At 40.0% G+C, this 19157-nt stretch overlaps 1 protein-coding gene across 1 annotated transcript in view; it reads right to left on the bottom strand.

The window, feature by feature from the left end:
* Fshr (follicle stimulating hormone receptor) overlaps positions 1–19157 on the bottom strand; it is a 163247-nt gene that overhangs the window by 43721 nt on the left and 100369 nt on the right. Inside the window, exons 3-4 of the mRNA XM_048353582.1 lie at positions 10449–10523; positions 7254–7328 (exon numbers count right to left, since the gene is read on the bottom strand). Of these exons, the coding sequence (XP_048209539.1) occupies positions 7254–7328; positions 10449–10523 (150 nt within the window). The remainder of the gene's footprint in view (positions 1–7253; positions 7329–10448; positions 10524–19157) is intronic.

Genomic DNA, 19157 nt, shown 5'->3' with positions numbered 1-19157 from the left:
AGTGCTAGCAATGAGGGAGAAGTCAAGGTTGAGCTTGAATCAGCTAATCTGAGACTTGTTCACTGAGCCATTTCTGGACTTACTCTAGTATCTGATTTTTGTTAATGAGGTACAGACTGGTCTTATTTCAAAATTAATGAGGTGAGGATATAGCAACCTCATAAAAAAGGTGTATCTTGAGAAAGTAACCAGCAGAGAATTTGCAGATGGGTAGAAGAGATGGTAAACTATGTGCTATTTGAGTGGATCCCCATAGGTTATTTCTTTCTTTAGATGCTTGTTTATCTGGGAGTCATTATCAACTGTGAGTTTAGCATTATTATATCCAAGTTTCTCTTTTAAAAATGCAAATTCCTCTGGAAAGAATACTATCAGCACTTCAACATATTGATACAAATTATTGAATTAAATGATTGCCTTGCTGATGGAAAGGACTTGAACTTCTTATGGAGAAAAAAAATAATGAACGGAGAAAATGTTAGCAACAGGAAAATGTTGCCATCTTTATGATTAAGAGGTCTTTGACCTCTGAGAGCTAACATGCTCGGACTGAAATCTCACCTTGAAATCAGTGTTCCAGAAGGAATATCTGGTCACATTTTCCAGGCGTTGACAATGGTAGATAAAGTTGGATCTGCCTGACAGGTTACTGATAAAAAAAAAGCAATTGTGTAATCTCCATTGTGCCCAAACAGCCCTGTTGTCATAGCAACATCCCTAGATACTTACAACACTGACAGCCTGGGAGATGGCTACTAATTTCTTCCCAATAATAATTTCTTCTTACAGCATTATGTAAGATGACTGAGTTATTTTATAGCAATGCTTAATAAGAATGGTGAAGTTTATACAAAAAGGCACTTTCAGAGGTGAAAGTGGGTTATCTCAGAAAGATAGGTCGACAGTGACTGATGACTGAATGCTTGATAAGTGCTGTTGACAGGATGACTGTGTGGGAAGTACTTAGGGGAGGATTTTGAGGGCAGGGATAGAGAGGGCAATGTCTTGGGAGTACCTAGAGGTGAGTGAGCCAAAACCACTGCAGTCAGTTGGACCTATGTGTCTCTCAAAGGTAAATGATTTGTTGCTAATGCTTTATTTTCTCTTACTTATTGTACTTTGCCTTTCTGTTCTTGGATTATACCAATTTTCCACTAGCAGGTATCTCTAGAGTATAGTCTACTACTGGTCAATCTACAAATTATCTCCATCACTTAATCTATTGTCCAAAACTCTCTTATAGTTTATTCTTTCCTACTGGGATAGACCTAAACTCCCTCACATTAAGCTTCCCTCTAATCTTCTCCAACTCTACCCATCCAAATCTAGGCAGCCAGGGCTGGGAATATGGCATAGTGGTAGAGTGCTTGCCTTGTGTGTATGAAGCCCTGGGTTCGATTTCTCAGTACCACATAAGCAGAAAAAGCTGGGAGTGGTGCTGTGGCTCAAGTGGTAGAGTGCTAGCCTTGAACAAAAGGAAGCCAGGGACAGTGCTCAGGCCCTGAGTCAAAGCCCCAGGAGTGGCAAAAAGCAAGCAAACAAATGAACAAATCTAGGCAGCTTTTCTGGCAATGTGTACTCTCTTTTTAAGTTGGGATTTAGTTTATCTCCACCCTCACCATACTCTATGATCCTGTTACAGTCTATCCATTTAGTCCCCCCACAGGAAGTTTATGCTCCATTCTCCTGTTCTCCTATTTTTCTAAGTCATCTGTTACTCTGCTCCAAGAACTTCTTTTTTTTTCTGGCTCATCCATGGCACTATATAATCCTCCCCTCCTTGACACACAGCTCTGTGACACAGCTCTTCAGATGTGTTATTTTTAGGGATTAATTGAAAGAAGTCTTTTCTTCCCCAAAGGCTAAGCTCCTTGAGATGAGAGGTATTCAAGGAAGGAACTGGACTTTTTATTTCATCCTTTCTCAAGCACACTTCCTAAAACTTTACTTTCCATATATATTCCTTGCTATGTTTTTCTTGATAGAATACCACCCCCCCGACACACCTGAAATCATTCAGTATCAGTTATCTTTCTGATTAGAATATCAGCTCTATGAAGGCAGAGGTGTTAACTGTCTTATCATATTTGGACACACAATATTCACAAGGAAGTCTAGGAGTTATGTCTTCAATAAATGACTTTTGAATGCTTGTCTGAATGAGTTCTTACTGTTCAGGCAATTCACATCGAAATGATGAGGCATAAATTGAGAAGTACCAGTCATTTCTTCTATGTGAGTAGCTGTGGTAGTTTCTAAAAATGAGCATCAGTATGGTTTTATCCAGTGATCACAGACAGGCAAGCAGAAATGAGCACTTTTCTGTAAGGACATTGCATGTTTTTGTCAGGAGAGTCCCATAATCGTTAGTTTACTTTTCTATAAAATGTCAACAGTGCTCTGTCTGTGCTATGGATTGTTGGGAAGTTTAAATGCAAAAAAGTACGATTTTAAAAAAAGCATTAAACTACCAATCAATATATAGATAGGAAGAATTATCCAACTAGCTGATCTTGTAAAGAACTAGAATTAAACTGGATAAGGGTGGCAAGGGAGTTGTAGACTAGTTGTATTGTATTTAAAATTGATATTAAAAAGAAGAGTTAAAGCTGAATGCTGGTGGCTCACACCTGTGATCCTAGCTACTCAGGAGGCTGAGATCTGAGGATTGTGGGTCAAAGACAGCCTGGGCAGGAAAGTCCACGAGACTCTTATTTCCAATTAACCACCAAAAACTAGAAGTGGTGCTGTGACTCAAAGTGGTAGAGCACTACATTGAGCTGAAGAACTCAGGGACAGTACCCAGGCCCTGAATTCAAGCTGCATGACCAACCAAAAAAGAAGGGTTAAGACTCTATAAAGTAAAAAAATAAAAAGACTCTACAAGGTGATATAGTTTTGCTTATTGGAAGGGCCTTTCTAGTTATATTTGAATACGTAAGCATGAATACCTTGGTCCCTTGAGAAACACAAATGATGTCTTTCCATGTTTGAATACTGGTTGGTGAATTCTGTCTAAAAGAAGGAGTTAAAGTGGCCTTCAAAATCTTAGAAATATTAGTTGGGCATGGTGGTGTATACCAGTAATCCTAGCACCCTAGAGGCTGGAAGGTCACAAGTGTGAGGTCATTCTGGACTACATAGCAAGTTGTAGACCAGCCAGTCTAGACTATATGTTATTGACTGTATAGACTATAGAAAATCAAAACAAGAATAACAACAAGTCTTATAAATTGGAAAAAACACTATCACCACCATCATCACATGGTCATGATCATACACCAGAAACATTATTGTGCTCTGAATATATAAGAAGATTTAGAATCACTATCTTATCTAATCCTTATGCCAGTCTTAAAAGGAAGGCATTAGAATTATATTTTGATGGTGAGACAAAGGATAGAGGGTGAACCAATGCAATAGTGATACAAGGCAATAGGTTGGAAATTAACTGTACAACTCAGGACGAGGGGACAACTGGGGCGTAGGGAAGGTGGGAGGGAAATGAGGGAGGGGGTAACAAGTGTGACAAGGAATGTACTCACTATTTTATGTATGTAATTGTAACCCCCCTGTACATCACCTTGACAATAAAATTAAGTTTTAAAAAGAATTACATTTTTAGAGGAGAGAACTGAGACACAAAGAGATGAAGTCTTTAGTATGAGTGCCTCAGCTAGTAAATGATAAGGCCAGGGATTTCATAAGAATTGCTAATATTTGTGGTGAGGTTTCTAAGTTATATTAGTATTCCTACATTATAAAACATGCTGTTAACATGCTTAGGTTATAAAAAGGTAAATGGAGGGCTGGGGATATAGCCTAGTGGCAAGAGTGCCTGCCTCAGATACATGAGGCCCTAGGTTCGATTCCCCAGCACCACATATACAGAAAACGGCCAGAAGCGGCGCTGTGGCTCAAGTGGCAGAGTGCTAGCCTTGAGCAGGAAGAAGCCAGGGACAGTGCTCAGGCCCTGAGTCCAAGGCCCAGGACTGGCAAAAAAAAAAAAAAAAAAGGTAAATGGAGTCTTGGAGAAGCAAAAGAAATTACTTGAGATTGTGTAGCTAACAAGGGACAAAACTGTGACCTAAGCTCAGACAGGTGACAGTGGAGTCTTTGTGTGTCTCTGATACCTGAGCTGTCCCGAGAGTCCTGCCCCAACAAATGCTTTAGCACATTTTTTTTTTGGTGCTAGTCCTGAGGCTTGAACTCAAGACCTGGGCCCTGTCTCAGCTTTTTGTTCAAAGTTAAATCACTCTACCAATTGATCCACAGCTCCCCTTCTCGCTTTTTGGTGGCTAATTGGAGATTAGAGACTCATTTCTTTCTTGCTTGCTTGGGCTGACCTCAGATCTCAGCCTCCTGAGTAGCCATGAGTCACTGGCAGCTGGATGATTTAGCTTTCATAACCAGTCAGAAAAGCTACTTGCATTATTTCACCAAATGAAGGAGAAAGTTAGAAATGAGAGAGAGGGACTTAAGGAATAACCTGGATTGCTGAGGAGAGTCCCAGTAAAAGAATCTTCTAGAATTGTCCCCAACTGAAGAAAGCAGATGGTCTGGCAGCCATTAGCAGGCATCGTAAGGAAGACTAATGGCCCACATCTGAATGCAAGACAATTTTCTGTGGGTGGGGTCCACACAGCTGTGTGACTTGTTTACTAAAATGGAATTATGGTTTATTGAGTAGCAAAGCGCAACCCCAGCTGCCTGAGAATTACACTGACAGCATACACAGGCAAAAGAGTGTTGCATAAACCTTATTTACAGATCAATAGATAATCTTCATACACAAAAGGTCAACTCTGAGAAGGCAGAGCAATAAAGGGAGAAATATTGCCTACAGATACAATATTGACTTGAAAAATCTACCCAGATGAAGCTTTTGATGCATATCCTAGTTAAAGAAGATTTCTTTATTCATGAGTTTTTCTTTTCTTTTTTCTTTTTTTGCTAACCACTTGAAGTTCCTCAGTGAGGCATGAAGACATTGATGAAGAGCGCTGATTTCTAGTTATCCTGAATTCTGTGCCGTCAAATGTGTGGCATGAAATGGCATCAGCATAGTGAACTTTAGAACATTTCTATGTATGTGTGAGCAGTCATTAGGATGCTCAAGTCAAAAAGCAACTGCTTCTGCCCCTCATAATCTCCTACATGAGTGGCTTGGCTGCCAAACATTTATCCTGTTTAAGAAAAAAATAGAGGAAAGAAGGAAAAGCCAACAACTCAGCTCTATTGCTCCCCACTGGATTCTTTCATTTATTTTGTGTATTCCCTTTGCTTTGAAGGAAATAGTTCATTATCCCATAGAATATATGAAATTGTTGCTGTCTGCCTCTACCTGACTGCTGAATCACAGAGCATAGGACTGGTGCTCTGACACAAATAACAGGGAAGGAACTGTACTAGGGCCAGAGGTGTTCTACCCTCTCCCTCTATTCATATACTGAAGCCCTAGTCCTCACTGTAATTTTATTTAGAGACAGGATTGTTAGGATTTTAATTACATTTAAAGGGGAAATTACAAATATGAGACCTGAGTCCTTTGGGATTATTGGGATTATTGTCCCAGTGACACTAGACACTTGCTTATGCTCACTCATTCTTACTCAAATATTTAGGGAGAAATACATAATAGCTTTAGTATCTTATGTTTACTGGGTATCTATGATGATAGGCACTGCAAAGCACACTTCATACGTTTCAAATTGAGTGCTGTGGTGAAACCTATCCCTGTTTCCACATTCCCTGAACTGGAACTTCTCTCATGGAGAAGTAGCATCTGTTTTTCTACTTCTTGGATCTAGACTGATTCTGTGACCATTTTTTTGTTTTGTTCTGTTTTTTGCTTATAAAAGGCATCAGAAGGGCTGGGAATATGGCCTGGTGGCAAGAGTGCTTGCCTCGTATACATGAGGCCCTGGGTTCAATTCCTCAGCACCACATATACAGAAAATGGCCAGAAGGGGCGCTGTGGCTCAAGTGGCAGAGTGCTAGCCTTGAGCAAAAAGAAGCCAGGGACAGTGCTCAGGCCCTGAGTTCACGGCCTAGGACTGGCCCAAAAAAAAAAAAAAAAAAGGCATCAGAAGAGACAATGTGCTATTTCGGGGTGCCTTTGGAAGAGTCTTTTCCTCTTAAACTCGCCTTTCTTGGAACCTCAGTATTGTAGTGAAAGTGAGCCTATGCTAGCTTGTTAGAAATGAATGACTGAGTCATTCCAATTGAGACTACCCGACCTGCCAACTAGCTACGGATGCATGAGTGAGCTTAGCTGAAGTCAGGCAAATACAGTCCAGATCAGCAGAAATGTTCTGCTGACCAACTCATAGACAGGTGAGAAATGATGGATAGCTATTGCCCTAAGCCTGTATCTTTGGGGAGTGGTTAAGTTACACAGCATTAGTTTGTTAATAGCACCTGGCATGCATTATTATTTCCATTCTCTTCTAGGAAATAAGTGATGAGAGGTTAAGGCCTTGCATGTGATAAATAGCTAATAGAAAGTTTAACTCCAGAGTTCAAACCCTTACATCTTATCTTGTAAGCATCATCATAACACTCAAGTCTCTGTCATGACCTCAACTAATTTTGAAGCCATTTGAGTGGGGGAAGCAGTGTTTTTGTTGATAGGACAGGCTCAAACGATGGAGCTAAAATACTGTCTCTAGGTGGGCATTGGTGTCTTAACCCCTGTAACCCTAATTGGGAAGCTGAGATCTGAGGATCAAAGTTCAAAGCTAGTGCAGGCAGGAAAGTCCATGAAATTCTGATCTCTACTTAACCAAGAAAAAAGTTGGAAATAGAAGTGTGGCTCAAGTGGTAGAGCTTAGCCTGGAGCAAGAAAACCAAGTGCAAGTGCAAGGCCCTGAGTTTCAAGCCATGTCTATTGTTCACTAAAACTTAGGAACAAAAGCAAATAAGAGAGAATGTCCTGAGGTTAAGTTCACTAACTAAATGATAGAAGAAAATTTGGCTAGATCTCATTATCTTGAAATTATGTCTGAGTTCTGTAAGAGGTCTGTGTGACAGTCCCATTAGTGCAAGTAGCATTCCTTTTACCTATTGTTTTGGCAAATAAAAAAAATGAAATTGAATGAGTGGAATTTGTTCATTAAGCTAAGCTAAAATCTACCTACCTTCACCTCCATTTCTGTACCCCCAATTTTCAACCAACAAGCAATTATTTTCCCAGAGTAGCAACTGAGATTGTACAATTTTATAGAGAAGGTGCCAAGTGTATGAGTTCTTACAGATATCGGAGGTTGGGAAGGTTCTGGAAGGCCTCAGGGTTGATGTACAGCAGGTTGTTGGCCTTTTCAATTCTACTGTAAAAGAAGAAGATACATGCAAGTGACCTCAACTACAAGGAATACTATAGTATTACTCATGTTTTACAAAGCATATCTATAAACTATTTTTTTTTTTGGCCAGTACTGGGGCTTGGACTCAGGGCCTGAGCACTGTCCCTGGCTTCTTTTTGCTCAAGGCTACCACTTTGCCACTTGAGCCACAGCACCACTTCTGGCCGTTTTTTCTGTATATGTGGTGCTAGGGAATTGAACCCAGGGCCTCATGTATACGAGACAAGCACTCTTGCCACTAGGCCATACCCCCAGCCCCTCTATAAACTATTATTCCATCCACCCATTCATCCATCCATCCAACAGAAATTAAGCAAGCATGCAATGCCTCTTACTCTTCTAAACTGTGTAAATGAACTTTTAACCCTGTTGCATTTAAGACTCATCTCTTGAGACCCATTCACCAGAGTCATTTTCACTTGAGTAGAGCTGAATCTTTGACCCCAAAGTCAAACGGTCAGAGGAGATTGAGTTTAGGATGAAACCAATATAGAAAACTTGTCTTTCATAAGGATATGAGGGTAGATGAAAACCAATAAAAGAGAGCAAGGAGAGAAGTGTGTGAAGGCAAGAAAAAGGACGAGGGACTAAAAATGGGAGAAACAAATGGCAAAGTAAAACAAAAATTGTTTTTAACTACAAAATTCCACCAAACAGTAGCTGGAGTAGGCCTGGGACTCCCTTTCATGCTTCATTCAGATGGAGGCTACTCCCTCACCACTCATGGGAAGGGGTGACTTGTAATCCTGTGCTGGGTCCTCCTCAATACTCCAGAGGTGAACATGTTCACATTTCCAACAGAGCTTGTCTTTCCCTTGTCTTGCTGGATCAATGCATATTTTCAGAAATAGTCTTTATTAATGACTTCTCCCAGTTTCATTAGCTTTCATGTAGCAGTAAGTTGTAGCTAACTAGATCCAAGTACCAGACAATTAGTCATCATAAACACAGTCGGTGTTGCTGAACACCTCTCCATCAACTAGCTGTCCCATTAGCTCTGGTGCTCATTGGACTGCATGAACAGATGCCTGACTGACCATGTGCAAAAGTGTGGCTGTCTTTGGTTAATTTCTTTGATAAGCCCTGTGGGTTCTGAGATAAGGGTCATATCTCTTTTCCCAAGTAGGGCAAGAGGAAGTCAAACAGACAGCGAATAAAAAGAAAAGGAGTACTAGGGCAATGCCAATGAGGAAGAATGAGGTGGAACACACAGTGGGTGGAAGGAAGCAAAGGGAGGGGAAGTCTGTCAAGGTAGCTGTCCCTTCTGAACCAGCTCTTTAACACCCTCTCCACACACACAATATTTTGTATTGGTCCTCTACCAATACTTGGAGAATACTAATTTTTTCTTTTTCTTTTGCCACTCCTGGGCTTAAACTCAGGGTCTAGATGCTGTCATTGAGTTTTTTTTTTTTTTTTCTCAAGGCTAGAGCTCTACCACTTGAACCACAGCTCTATTTTCAGTTATTTTTGGTAGTTAATAGGAGATAAGCATTTTGTAGAGTTTCCTGCCTAAGCTTTCTTGATCTTTAAATCTCAAGTCTCTTGAGGAGCTAGGATTATAGGCATGAACCACTGGTGCCCAACAGAAATAATTTATTTTTTAAATAGATACAAAAGAGCTAAGATTTATTATCATGTCTGTTGTGGCTTGGCTGAGTGACTTTAGATAGCCTTACATCCTCTCTGTGCCTAATGACACCTTCTCAGTAATATCAATTGAGAAATACTTAATACGATATCCTTCCAGTAGATTTATATCAATGTAAAAAAACCTTGAGATCTTTTCCTATATTAAGCATAACTGTGTTTTACTTGCACAGTGTTTCCTTATTTGATAAACATAAAAATGCTTTACTTTTTGTTCCTCTGTCCCTCTCTTTCCCCCTCTCTGTCTCCCTCTCCTTCTCCTTCTCTCTCCCCCACCCTGTCACTCTCCATCCCTCCCTCTCTCCCTCCTTACATCATTTTTCTTCTCTCTCATTCTCATCCTTCTTCTCTTCCTCCCTCTCATCCTCCTCTTCTTTCTTTTTGGAAGTACTATGGTTTGAACACAAAGACTGGTGTTTGCTAGGCAGGTACTCTACCCCTGCAACCATCCCGTTTCACTTTAGTTATTTTACGTAGAGAATATTGTGCTTTTTTTCTAGGCCATCCTGGACCGCAGCCTTCCAATGTATTCCTTCCGTGAAGCTGGGATTATAGACATATACTATCACACTGTGTTTGTTTTTTAGTTGGGGTCTTGCAAATTTTTGCCTAGATTGGCCTCAAAATGTGAACCTGCTGATCTCTGCCTTACTAGTAGCTGGACTGTAGGCATGTATCACCATGCCTGGCCTATTTTTATTTTTTGAATACTTAATCATTTCTTAGTTGTACATGGAATATATTTAGAAAAATTTTGGCCACTATCTAAAGTCTATTGTGGCCTTGATAGTATATGATTCTATGAGTTAATTTATGGTAATTACAAACTAGTATAAAACAGAAGTGAATATTTGTATTGACATGTTTGTCAAACTGGACTGTCCATAAGACAAACTAAATTTGATAGGGATAGTAGAGGAATCCAAGATCATTAGAATCTCAGTATTCTATGCCAGTTGATACCCTACTAACTTTACAATGATACTTTCCTTTGTTTATTACAGTGATCTTATGAGGCATAGGTTTTTATTCCAGTTTTATGGATAAGAAAACAAAATCTTACATAGTTATGTATCTTGGTGGAGCTTTTATGGTAAGTATAATGGTTTTGATAGCATTTAGATTAGGATTCCCAACTTCAGCCATGTTGTGTGGGAATTATTTTGGGTTTTTCAAGTAGCATAATCTAGAATGAAGTAACGAGAAAGAAGTACACAATACAATGCTCTTGGATCTATAAAACAAAAATCTGAGAGGCAGTGAGCAGGACCAGGGTAGGTTCTGATCTAGAGCTGGGATCACCAGGCAGGGACAAATTACAGTGCCTTTTAGGCTGACTGTGACATTTTAGAATGATAGTGTTGGGATCTGAGGACAGAACAGAACCAGGAATGCCAAGAATAATCAGGAGAACTCATCTCATTTCTTACTTACATTTCATGTAACTTGGGAAGGTTGGAGAACACATCTGCTTCTATCACTTCTAAAAAATCATTCTGAGAGATCTCTCTGTTAAAAAATAAGCAACAAAATTTAAGTCAAATCAGTAAAACTCCATAGATTTTTGGGCTCAGCAAGGTTGTTTTGTCTAGGAGGAGTCATAAGACACATGAAACTTTGTTCCTGTTCTCAAAGGAATCAGCTATAATCATAAGATAATCACCCTAGATGCCAATACTTACAGAACAATGGAAGAACAAATTCAAAGTATTGGCTTGATTTAGAAATCATTTATTTGTGGGTGTAGACACTGAGGCCCAGTGAAGGAGAGAGATTTGTCTAGCCATACTTAGGAAACATACAAGATCAGATCAAACATTAACTTTCCTAGACCAACACTTAGCAATCTTTTCTTCTGGTCCAGACACTAAGAATATTTTGGTTTGTTTTTTGTGGACCACTGGTCTTTGTTACAACTACTCAATGGATGATGCAGTGCAAAAGAAGCCACAGATAACACATGATGACCTGTGTCTCAATAATGTTTTATTTATAAAGACAGGTGTTGGGTTGTAATTCAACGATCTTGCCTGAGACCATAGAGCCAAGTTCTTCTGTGGTCCTCTCCCTTAAAATAAACATGGACCTAAATCCTCACCTCTTCCATGCCATCACTCAAGTAGAATTAATGATGATTCATACCCATATAAGAACTTTCAGATTCCAGGTGTGTGTGTGTGTGCGCGCGCACGTGTGTGTGTGTGTGTGTGTGTGTGTGTGTGTGTGTGTGTGTATTTTCTCTTGGAGCACTTTGAAGTATATAAAAAATGAAGTCTGCTATGCAGAAGCCCAAGGCTTGTGGGGAGTGAGGGCAGCTTAATCAGTTAATGTTTATAAAGTGGCGCACAGATGAAACGTGCTATTATTAGGCCTCTTGAGAAGGCTCTCATGCAGTTTTAATGTGGCAGCTGAAGAGTCTCAGGAAATCTCACAGGCAGCAGGCATTCAAATTGGCCAAGGCAGAAGAACTGTCTGCTGGCCTGAGATTTAGCTGATGAGTTGTAGAAAGGCCATGACAAAGGCCTGACAAGCAGAGCAGAGAGAGGCTGGGTGGGGGAGGGCACCCAGGACTGTCAATAGCACCTGTATTGGTGAGGGGTGCTAGGAGACCTCCAGGGCCTGACAATGCAGTGGGGCCAGGGCCATTTCTCACAAGTCCTGTGCGTGAGAGGTCATTCTCTGAGAGAAAATGTATTCTGCAGTAGCAGAACATGTAAGAGTCAAGTGAAAGAGGTACCTACTAGATACAGAAGAAGGTAGGAAGGTACAGACTTAGGAGCCAGAGGGAGCTTAGATCTAATGGAAGCCATATCTTCCAGGTTCACGAATAGCTCTATTTTTGATAACCAGTGTATTCCAGCCTAACAATTGGGCATATTTCCTTATCTGAATCCAGGTGTCGAGAATTAGTTTATTTGGTGGGAGAAAAATGGGGGAGGAGGTAACAAGTTGGACAAGAAATATACTCACTGCCCTACGTATGAAACTGTAACCCCTCCACACATCACTTTGACAATAAACAAATACATTAATTAAAACAAGAATTAGTATATCTTGACTTATTTATTTAGTCTAAAAGAAGTAGAAATTCTTAGAACAACCAAGTCAAGAAACGTTTCTGGTTATTTCAAATGTAGTTCATATGTTGTAATCTCAACTTCAAAGGTAGGAGAGAAGGTGTTGGCCTGGGAGGGTAGTACCTTTGGCCAGGTGAGGGTTAGGAGATAGGAAATAAAGTATGCCAATGGTAAAGCACTTCATTAGGAAATTCTGAGATCAAGTTCTGGTTCAATCCTGTTCTGCCTCTGCTTATTTCTATTACTGTTTATTGAGCATTTACTATTTACCAGCACTTTCCCTACAATCTCTATAATGCTGTGACTTGACTCTGAAGTTGGCATTTCAGTCTTGCTTACTACAATGGTTCTCAAAAGACTTTTTATCTCAGCAATTATTACATTAGTTTGTCCTGGAAGGTCTTTTTTATTTTATTGTAAAAGTGATGTGTACAGGGTTACAGTTATAAAAGTAAGGAAATGAGTACAATTCTTGGTGAACATCATCATTTTCTGACTTTAGATTTCTGGAAAACACTTTACTCTTCTCTTTCTATCTTCAGCGTAAGTGACAAGTTAGAATGCATTTAGTGCTCAGTAAATGATTACTGGTTGGAAGAATGAATGGATAAATAGGTGAATGAAGAATTTTCTGTTCTGCAAATGTGCTTCCTAGCTGCACAAGGGATTCTTTAATGGCTTTTGGGGGTGTTATCAGTGTTTGCAATTCCAGCAAGAGACCCCAAGTCTGGCTTGTCTATGACTTAGGCTTTTGTCACAGGGACTTTTTAAAACTAATATAACAGTTCAGGGACATACACATGTATTTGACCTCTGTACTAAAACATCTGGCTATCTATATCTCTATTTCTCTGTCTCATAGGTTTCCCTAGCCTTTCTGCACAGGAGAGGAGGCTCTTGAATTGACAGAACACCCATAGCAGAGAAAGGAAGAAAGGACTGGTGACTGCAGGGGTTTACAAGACATTTGATGAGAGATTAGAGAAGTTAATTTTGAGCTCCCCTGCATATCACAGTCCAAGTTTACGTGAGGGAAAGGGAAATGCACTCCCATGAGGGACTATTAGTAAAGGTCACACTCTCTGTGTCCTACCAAATTCCTTCAGGCTTGCACTCTGAGGACTAAGTTGTTCATGTACAAGTCCATTTGAAGGAGGGGTGGGATCATGTGCTTCCAGTAGAGGAATCTTTAGGGAGTTAATGAGCATTGTGAATATAGTTACTCTCACCTAAAATTTCAACCTATTGTAGAGTGATATGGCATGTCCCCTCTTGTACCCGTTTGCCCAGTACTCAGACTGTTTCATTTTGAGCAGAGTCACTACAAGATTATAAAATAAAGAGACACTAAAGAGCTGTGAGTAGTGGCTGAGGGCCTCAGCAGTATTTCCATGACATGATTTGGCGAACAAGATATAGGAAGGAACCAAATATTCACTGCTGTGGTTAAGCTATGGTTCAAATGTGTCCTAAACATTTCCTGTTCAAGAAACATGCTTCCCAGAATGGTCTAGAGCTTTTAAGAGGTGGAGGTGATAGGGTCATGACTGCCTATGTGGAGGGATTGTTGCTTGTCTCAGGAGTAGATTCATTTTCTTTAAGAGAGAATTGCTGTGAAACACTGAGTCTGACCCCTCCCCAGTCAAAATCCTTGCTTGGGCACATGCCCCTTTGCATGCAGCTGTTTCCCTTCTAAGCTTTTCTGCTATGTTGCAACCCAACCATGTGGTGGCACCATGCTTTTTGGACTGTCCAGCCACAAGAATTAGGAGACAAGTAACTCTTTTTCTTCATACGTTAACTAGAACCAGGCATTTTGTGATAGCAATGCAAAATGGACTACAAAGCTCTTTTCTAATATAGGAGATATTCCCCAACCAACTTTTCCACATGTTTCTTTTCCTTCCTCACCTCTTTGCAGAACATTTTATTTTCAACCTATTCCTCCCTGACTAGGAAGGTATAGTAGGGAATTCAGATACATTAAATTATTTGTAATGTTCATTGAATCAATTTTTCCCCTGGTTTTTGGTAATCACAAACTAAATGTAGCTGCCTATTTTCTTTTCTGAGTCCCCTGTAATCTAGGGGACATATGTACCTATCAGAGATGCTCATGCATTACACTGGATTTGTATTCTGCTATTGTATGGTATAGTTGCAATAAATAATTCGCCTGCTCTAAGCAAAGAACTTTTGGAGGACAGCAAATTATCTTTTATCTTAGTATTCCTATTCTAAGCCAAGTGTTTGCTCAATGAATGAATTATCTTTGAAAGATTAGAAAAGATTTTCCAACTTCACTTTTATACAATACAGCTATGTTCTTGAAAACTTGCAGTAAACAGATGCTTTGCAAATCAAATTGTGTATTAACACAGGAGGGAATCTTCTTGTGTAACAGAATCTTGAAGTGAGCTTTCAAAGGAGTGGAGAACCAATTCAGCAAATAGGCTTTAGCAAGTTTTGATGAAGCAGCTCCTGTGTTTCAGGTCCTGGCACTGGTGCTGGAAATCTAGAGATAAATATCCTGGGGCCTGAGTCTTACCTGTCATCCAGCCTGGCAGGGCCTCTGCACTAGGCTTTTCTTAAGTGAAAACTGAATTTGCTACATTTCAGTTACGTGAAAAAATAAAATGGATTTTTAGTATGTTGCATTTTAATATAATGATATACACACCAAGTATATATGCTAATGGTTAAATACATTATATATGTGGAACTGAGAGAATAGATTTGGTAGGAAAACATATAAACATACACACATATAACTATATACACATATACACATGTAAACCCACATATGTAATTATTATGTGTTTATTTAGAATATACAATATATAATTATAAGTATAATTATAACACATATATTACATACGTGTTATACATGTATTATACATGTTAATATATTATATAATATTAATATATAATAATATGCATATATGTAGTCTAATACTATATCTGTGGTATATATACTGTATAGTTTCCTATGTTTTTAGCATTTCTCTTCTCATTTTTTTTTTCTGGAAATTATTGCTTTATATCTTTTTTTTTTTTTTGCCAGTCCTTGGGCTTGAACTCAGGGCCTGAGCACTGTCCCTGGCTTCTTTTTGCTCAAGGTTAGCACTCTACCACTTGAGCCACAGTGCCACTTCTGGCTTTTTCTACAAATGTGGTGCTGAAGAATCAAACCCAAGGCTTCATGTATGCAAGGGAAATGCTCTACCACTAGGCCATATTTATTCTTTTGTGCCAGTGGGGGGGCTTGAACTCAGGACCTGGGCTCTGTCCTTTAGTTATTTTGCTCTACCACTTAAGCTACACCTCCATTTCTGGCTTTTTGATGGTTAGAGATAAAAGTTTCATGGACTTTCCTACTCAGACTGAGTTTGAACCATAATTTTCAGATTTTAGTTTCCTGAGTAGCCAGGATTATAGGCGTGAAACACCAGCACCCAGCTTTGAGTGTGATTTTTTTTTTCTCTGCTATTTTGGAGAACATTTTTAGAGTATCATTAGCAAAGACCTCACTTTTTCCATGACCAGGAAGCAGCTTTGGGAAGGGAGGACAGCTTTAGACATGTTAGGATATGAAGGTACTTATCTACTGCACCTGAGAGGTCAGAGGAGCTCTCTGGCAATGTTCCTACTATATTCTGACAACCTGTTCCACTTCACTTTGACCTTTCTAAAAGAACAACCTACTTTTCAGGTATGACTTCAGTATAGTGGATACCATTCACTTGTGTTCTGCCTAATCTTACTGTGACCAACGGACAGATGGTTGGTATCTTCAGCGTTTCATAGTTTTTATTGTAGAGGTCCTTCACTTCCTTGGTTAGATTGACTCCTAGGTATTTTTTATGAGGCAATTGGAAATGGAGTTGCTTTCCTGATTTCACTCTCCATATGTTCCTTGTTGGTGTACCAGAAAGCTACTGATTTTTGTTAATTGAACTTTATACTCTGCTACTTTGTCAAAGTTATTTATCAACTCTAGGAGCTTGGGGGTGGAGTTTCTAGGTTCTTTAAATACAGGATCATGTATTCTACATGTTTGATTTTTGTTTGATTTTGTTTCCCTTCTCTATTTGAATCCCCTTATGTCTTTCTCTTGTCTTATTGCTCTTGCTAGAAATGCTATACTATATTGAAAAGGAGTAGAGAAAGTGGACATCCTTGTTTTGTTCCTGATTTAAGAGGAAATAGTTTCAATCCTTCCTTCCTTCCTTCCTTCCTTCCTTCCTTCCTTCCTTCCTTCCTTCCTTCCTTCCTTCCTTCCTTCCTGTCTTTCTTTCACTTTCTCCTTTCCCTCTTCTCCCTCATTCTCTCTTCCTTTATCTTCTCACTCCTCTTTCTCTCTCCCCCTCTTTCCTTCTCTCCTGGCTTCCCCTTCTCTCCCTGTAGCTAGGATCACTTTGCTAGTAATTCTTTTCTCAGTCTGGTCTCAAAATCAGAATCCTCGGGACTGGGAATATGGCCTAGTGGTAAAGTGCTCACCTCATATACATGAAGCCCTGGGTTCAATTCCTCAGCACCACATATATAGAAAAAGCCGAAAGTGGTGCTGTAGCTCAAGTGGTAGAGTGATAGAGTGCTAGCCTTGAGCAAAAAGAAGCCAGGGACAGTGCTCAGGCCTTGAGCTCAAGCCCCAGGAATGGAAAAAAACACACCACAATCCTCTTGATCCCTGGTCCCTTGAAGGTATATACCATTGTGCCCAGCCTAAATGCCAGTATTTCCCAAGCCTGGTCTTGGCATCTTTCAAGTTCTCCACATCCAAGTTTTCTTGGACTTCCTCATTCCACACACACCCTTCAGATAGGACCTCTTTGCTAATGTATCACACCTTATTGGAATATTCATCAGTCAGGGTCCACTTCCATTCTCTAGTTATTCTGTGAACTCTTCATGGAAAGATGATTTAAAGCAGGCTGATCATTTCTATCTACCCCTATCCCTCTCTGGAGTGTCAAGTGGAAAAGGAGTGGCTACTAGTGGCCTTTGTGTCTCTGTCTGCCTTGGACACAGAAGTGTGGATGGTATCTATGCATGGCAACCAAGTGGAGGGTCACTGTTAAAGAAAACAAATGGAGGGGCTGGGGATATGGCCTAGTGGCAAGAGTGCTTGCCTTGTATACATGAGGCCCTGGGTTCGATTCCCCAGCACCACATATACAGAAAATGGCCAGAAGTGGCGCTGTGGCTCAAGTGGCAGAGTGCTAGCCTTGAGCAAGAAGAAGCCAGGGACAGTGCTCAGGCCCTGAGTCCAAGCCCTAGGACTGGCAAAAAAAAAAAAAAAAAAAAAGAGAACAAATGGAATTGTAAGAGGATGCGCAAAAGTGAAGGGGGGAGATTTTTCTAGTAGTAAAACAAGATTAGAGTGGGATGCTGAGAGGTAGACAATTCCTTTAGTACTCTGTGTGATGGCTGTCAGAAATCCATTTGAGTTCAATAGGAGCCCATTGAGTTTTTAGTGATAAAAGATGAGACATGAAGAAGGGAGTAAGGGAGCAGACATTGTGTGAAGAGGAATGGCCATTGATTAGATCACTTGGTTTCCACGTGGCTTGCTAGTTTTAGCAAAGATGAAAACAGGGGAGGAGTTTGGAGCAGCCTGATACACAAGAGGTGATAAGTTGTCTCTAGGTTTGGGATATTTGTATGCTTGAACTGTGTCACCTGAGGCCTGTAGGAAGAATGAAGCTGCTGACAATAATTAACCTTTAATAGACATTTGTTATACAGAAAGCAGAGCGTTAAATGCTGTGCATGCGCAGCCTTACTAACGGCCTTGTTTTACCATCACTTAATGGCTCTTCTGACTTGCACTTACACATGACATGTGAATGGCATCCTGTACCCACGAGCCAGGCAGGCTTTGGTTCAAATCTGACCTTTATCATTGCCTACTTGTGTGTTCTTGAACAAGGCAATTGACACTGATGGTAGCCATTTATTTGAAGGAAATAATTATGCAAGGTTTTAATGTTTTTGTAAGCAGTATGGAGATATTGGATGGGAGAGAATTTTTAGCTGTGATCCAAAAATCCATTTTCTCTCTCTTACCTCTGCTACATAGTTAGACTACTTTCCTTTTTCTTCTTCTTTTTGTTTTTTTTTGAATTGGGGATTGAACACAGGGCATCGTCTAGTACATGCTAGGAAAATATGCTCACACTGAGTTAATCTGTAGCCATTTTTATTTTTATTCTTTTGAGACAAGGATTCCTTATATTTCTCAGGCTGACCTTAAAATTGCAACCTTCCTATTTCAGCTTCCTGAGTAACTGGGATGAAGGGCATGCTCCTCAAGTGTGAAACTTGTCCTTCACTACACTTCTTCACTAATCTTGCTGTCAATTTATAGCATTGTGAGAAGAAATTTCCTCCAATAGAATGTGCTCTCTTTTTTGCTACTCCATACTCTGTTTCCCTCCCAGATGGTGGCTGGAGAGACCCAGGGAAACCCTGAAAGACAGAATTAGAGTTGGCAAAGCTACTGTTGACCTATGTTCCCAAGTAAAATGCAGAGGAATACCATGCTGGATCATTAGATGAGAAAGGAAGAAAGAAAGAAATGGGTTCTTCAAGTCCTTGACCTTTTGGAGTTTGCTGCTGTCGTCTATCATACTCTAAGAATCTAGCAATGTGCATGGTACCTAGCATCTTGTTAGCAACAAGAGTTGTACAACTACCATCAGTGAAAACTAGGCACATCCACAGGTGTCAAGTAAATGCTTATTGGCTGATTTAATTTGGAATTATGCAGGGGATAATTAGAAGCAAACAAATAATAAGAATAGAAACTCCTCTTGAATCTAAAAATGTGTTTGTCCTCATTGAGATGGAGACCCTCTTGCCCCCACTGACTGTGTCACTTGGCCCCTCATGGAGGGGGAGGCATAATAACTGGCTGCAGGTTTCGGAATTATGGGTTTTGGGGTTGCTCTTTTCACTTTGCCAATAATTTCATGGGAGAAAGTGAAAATCACCTTCCAGGAAGAATGACTTCCAAATGGTGAAGACTACTAAATCCACTAGTCTCATACATTCTGGGAGGGAG

Source organism: Perognathus longimembris, chromosome 8 (assembly GCF_023159225.1).
Source record: "Perognathus longimembris pacificus isolate PPM17 chromosome 8, ASM2315922v1, whole genome shotgun sequence".
In the NCBI taxonomy this organism is placed as follows: Eukaryota; Metazoa; Chordata; class Mammalia; order Rodentia; family Heteromyidae; genus Perognathus; species Perognathus longimembris.
The sequence above is the reverse complement of the archived record's forward strand: the minus strand, read 5'-3'. Positions and strand labels throughout refer to the sequence as shown.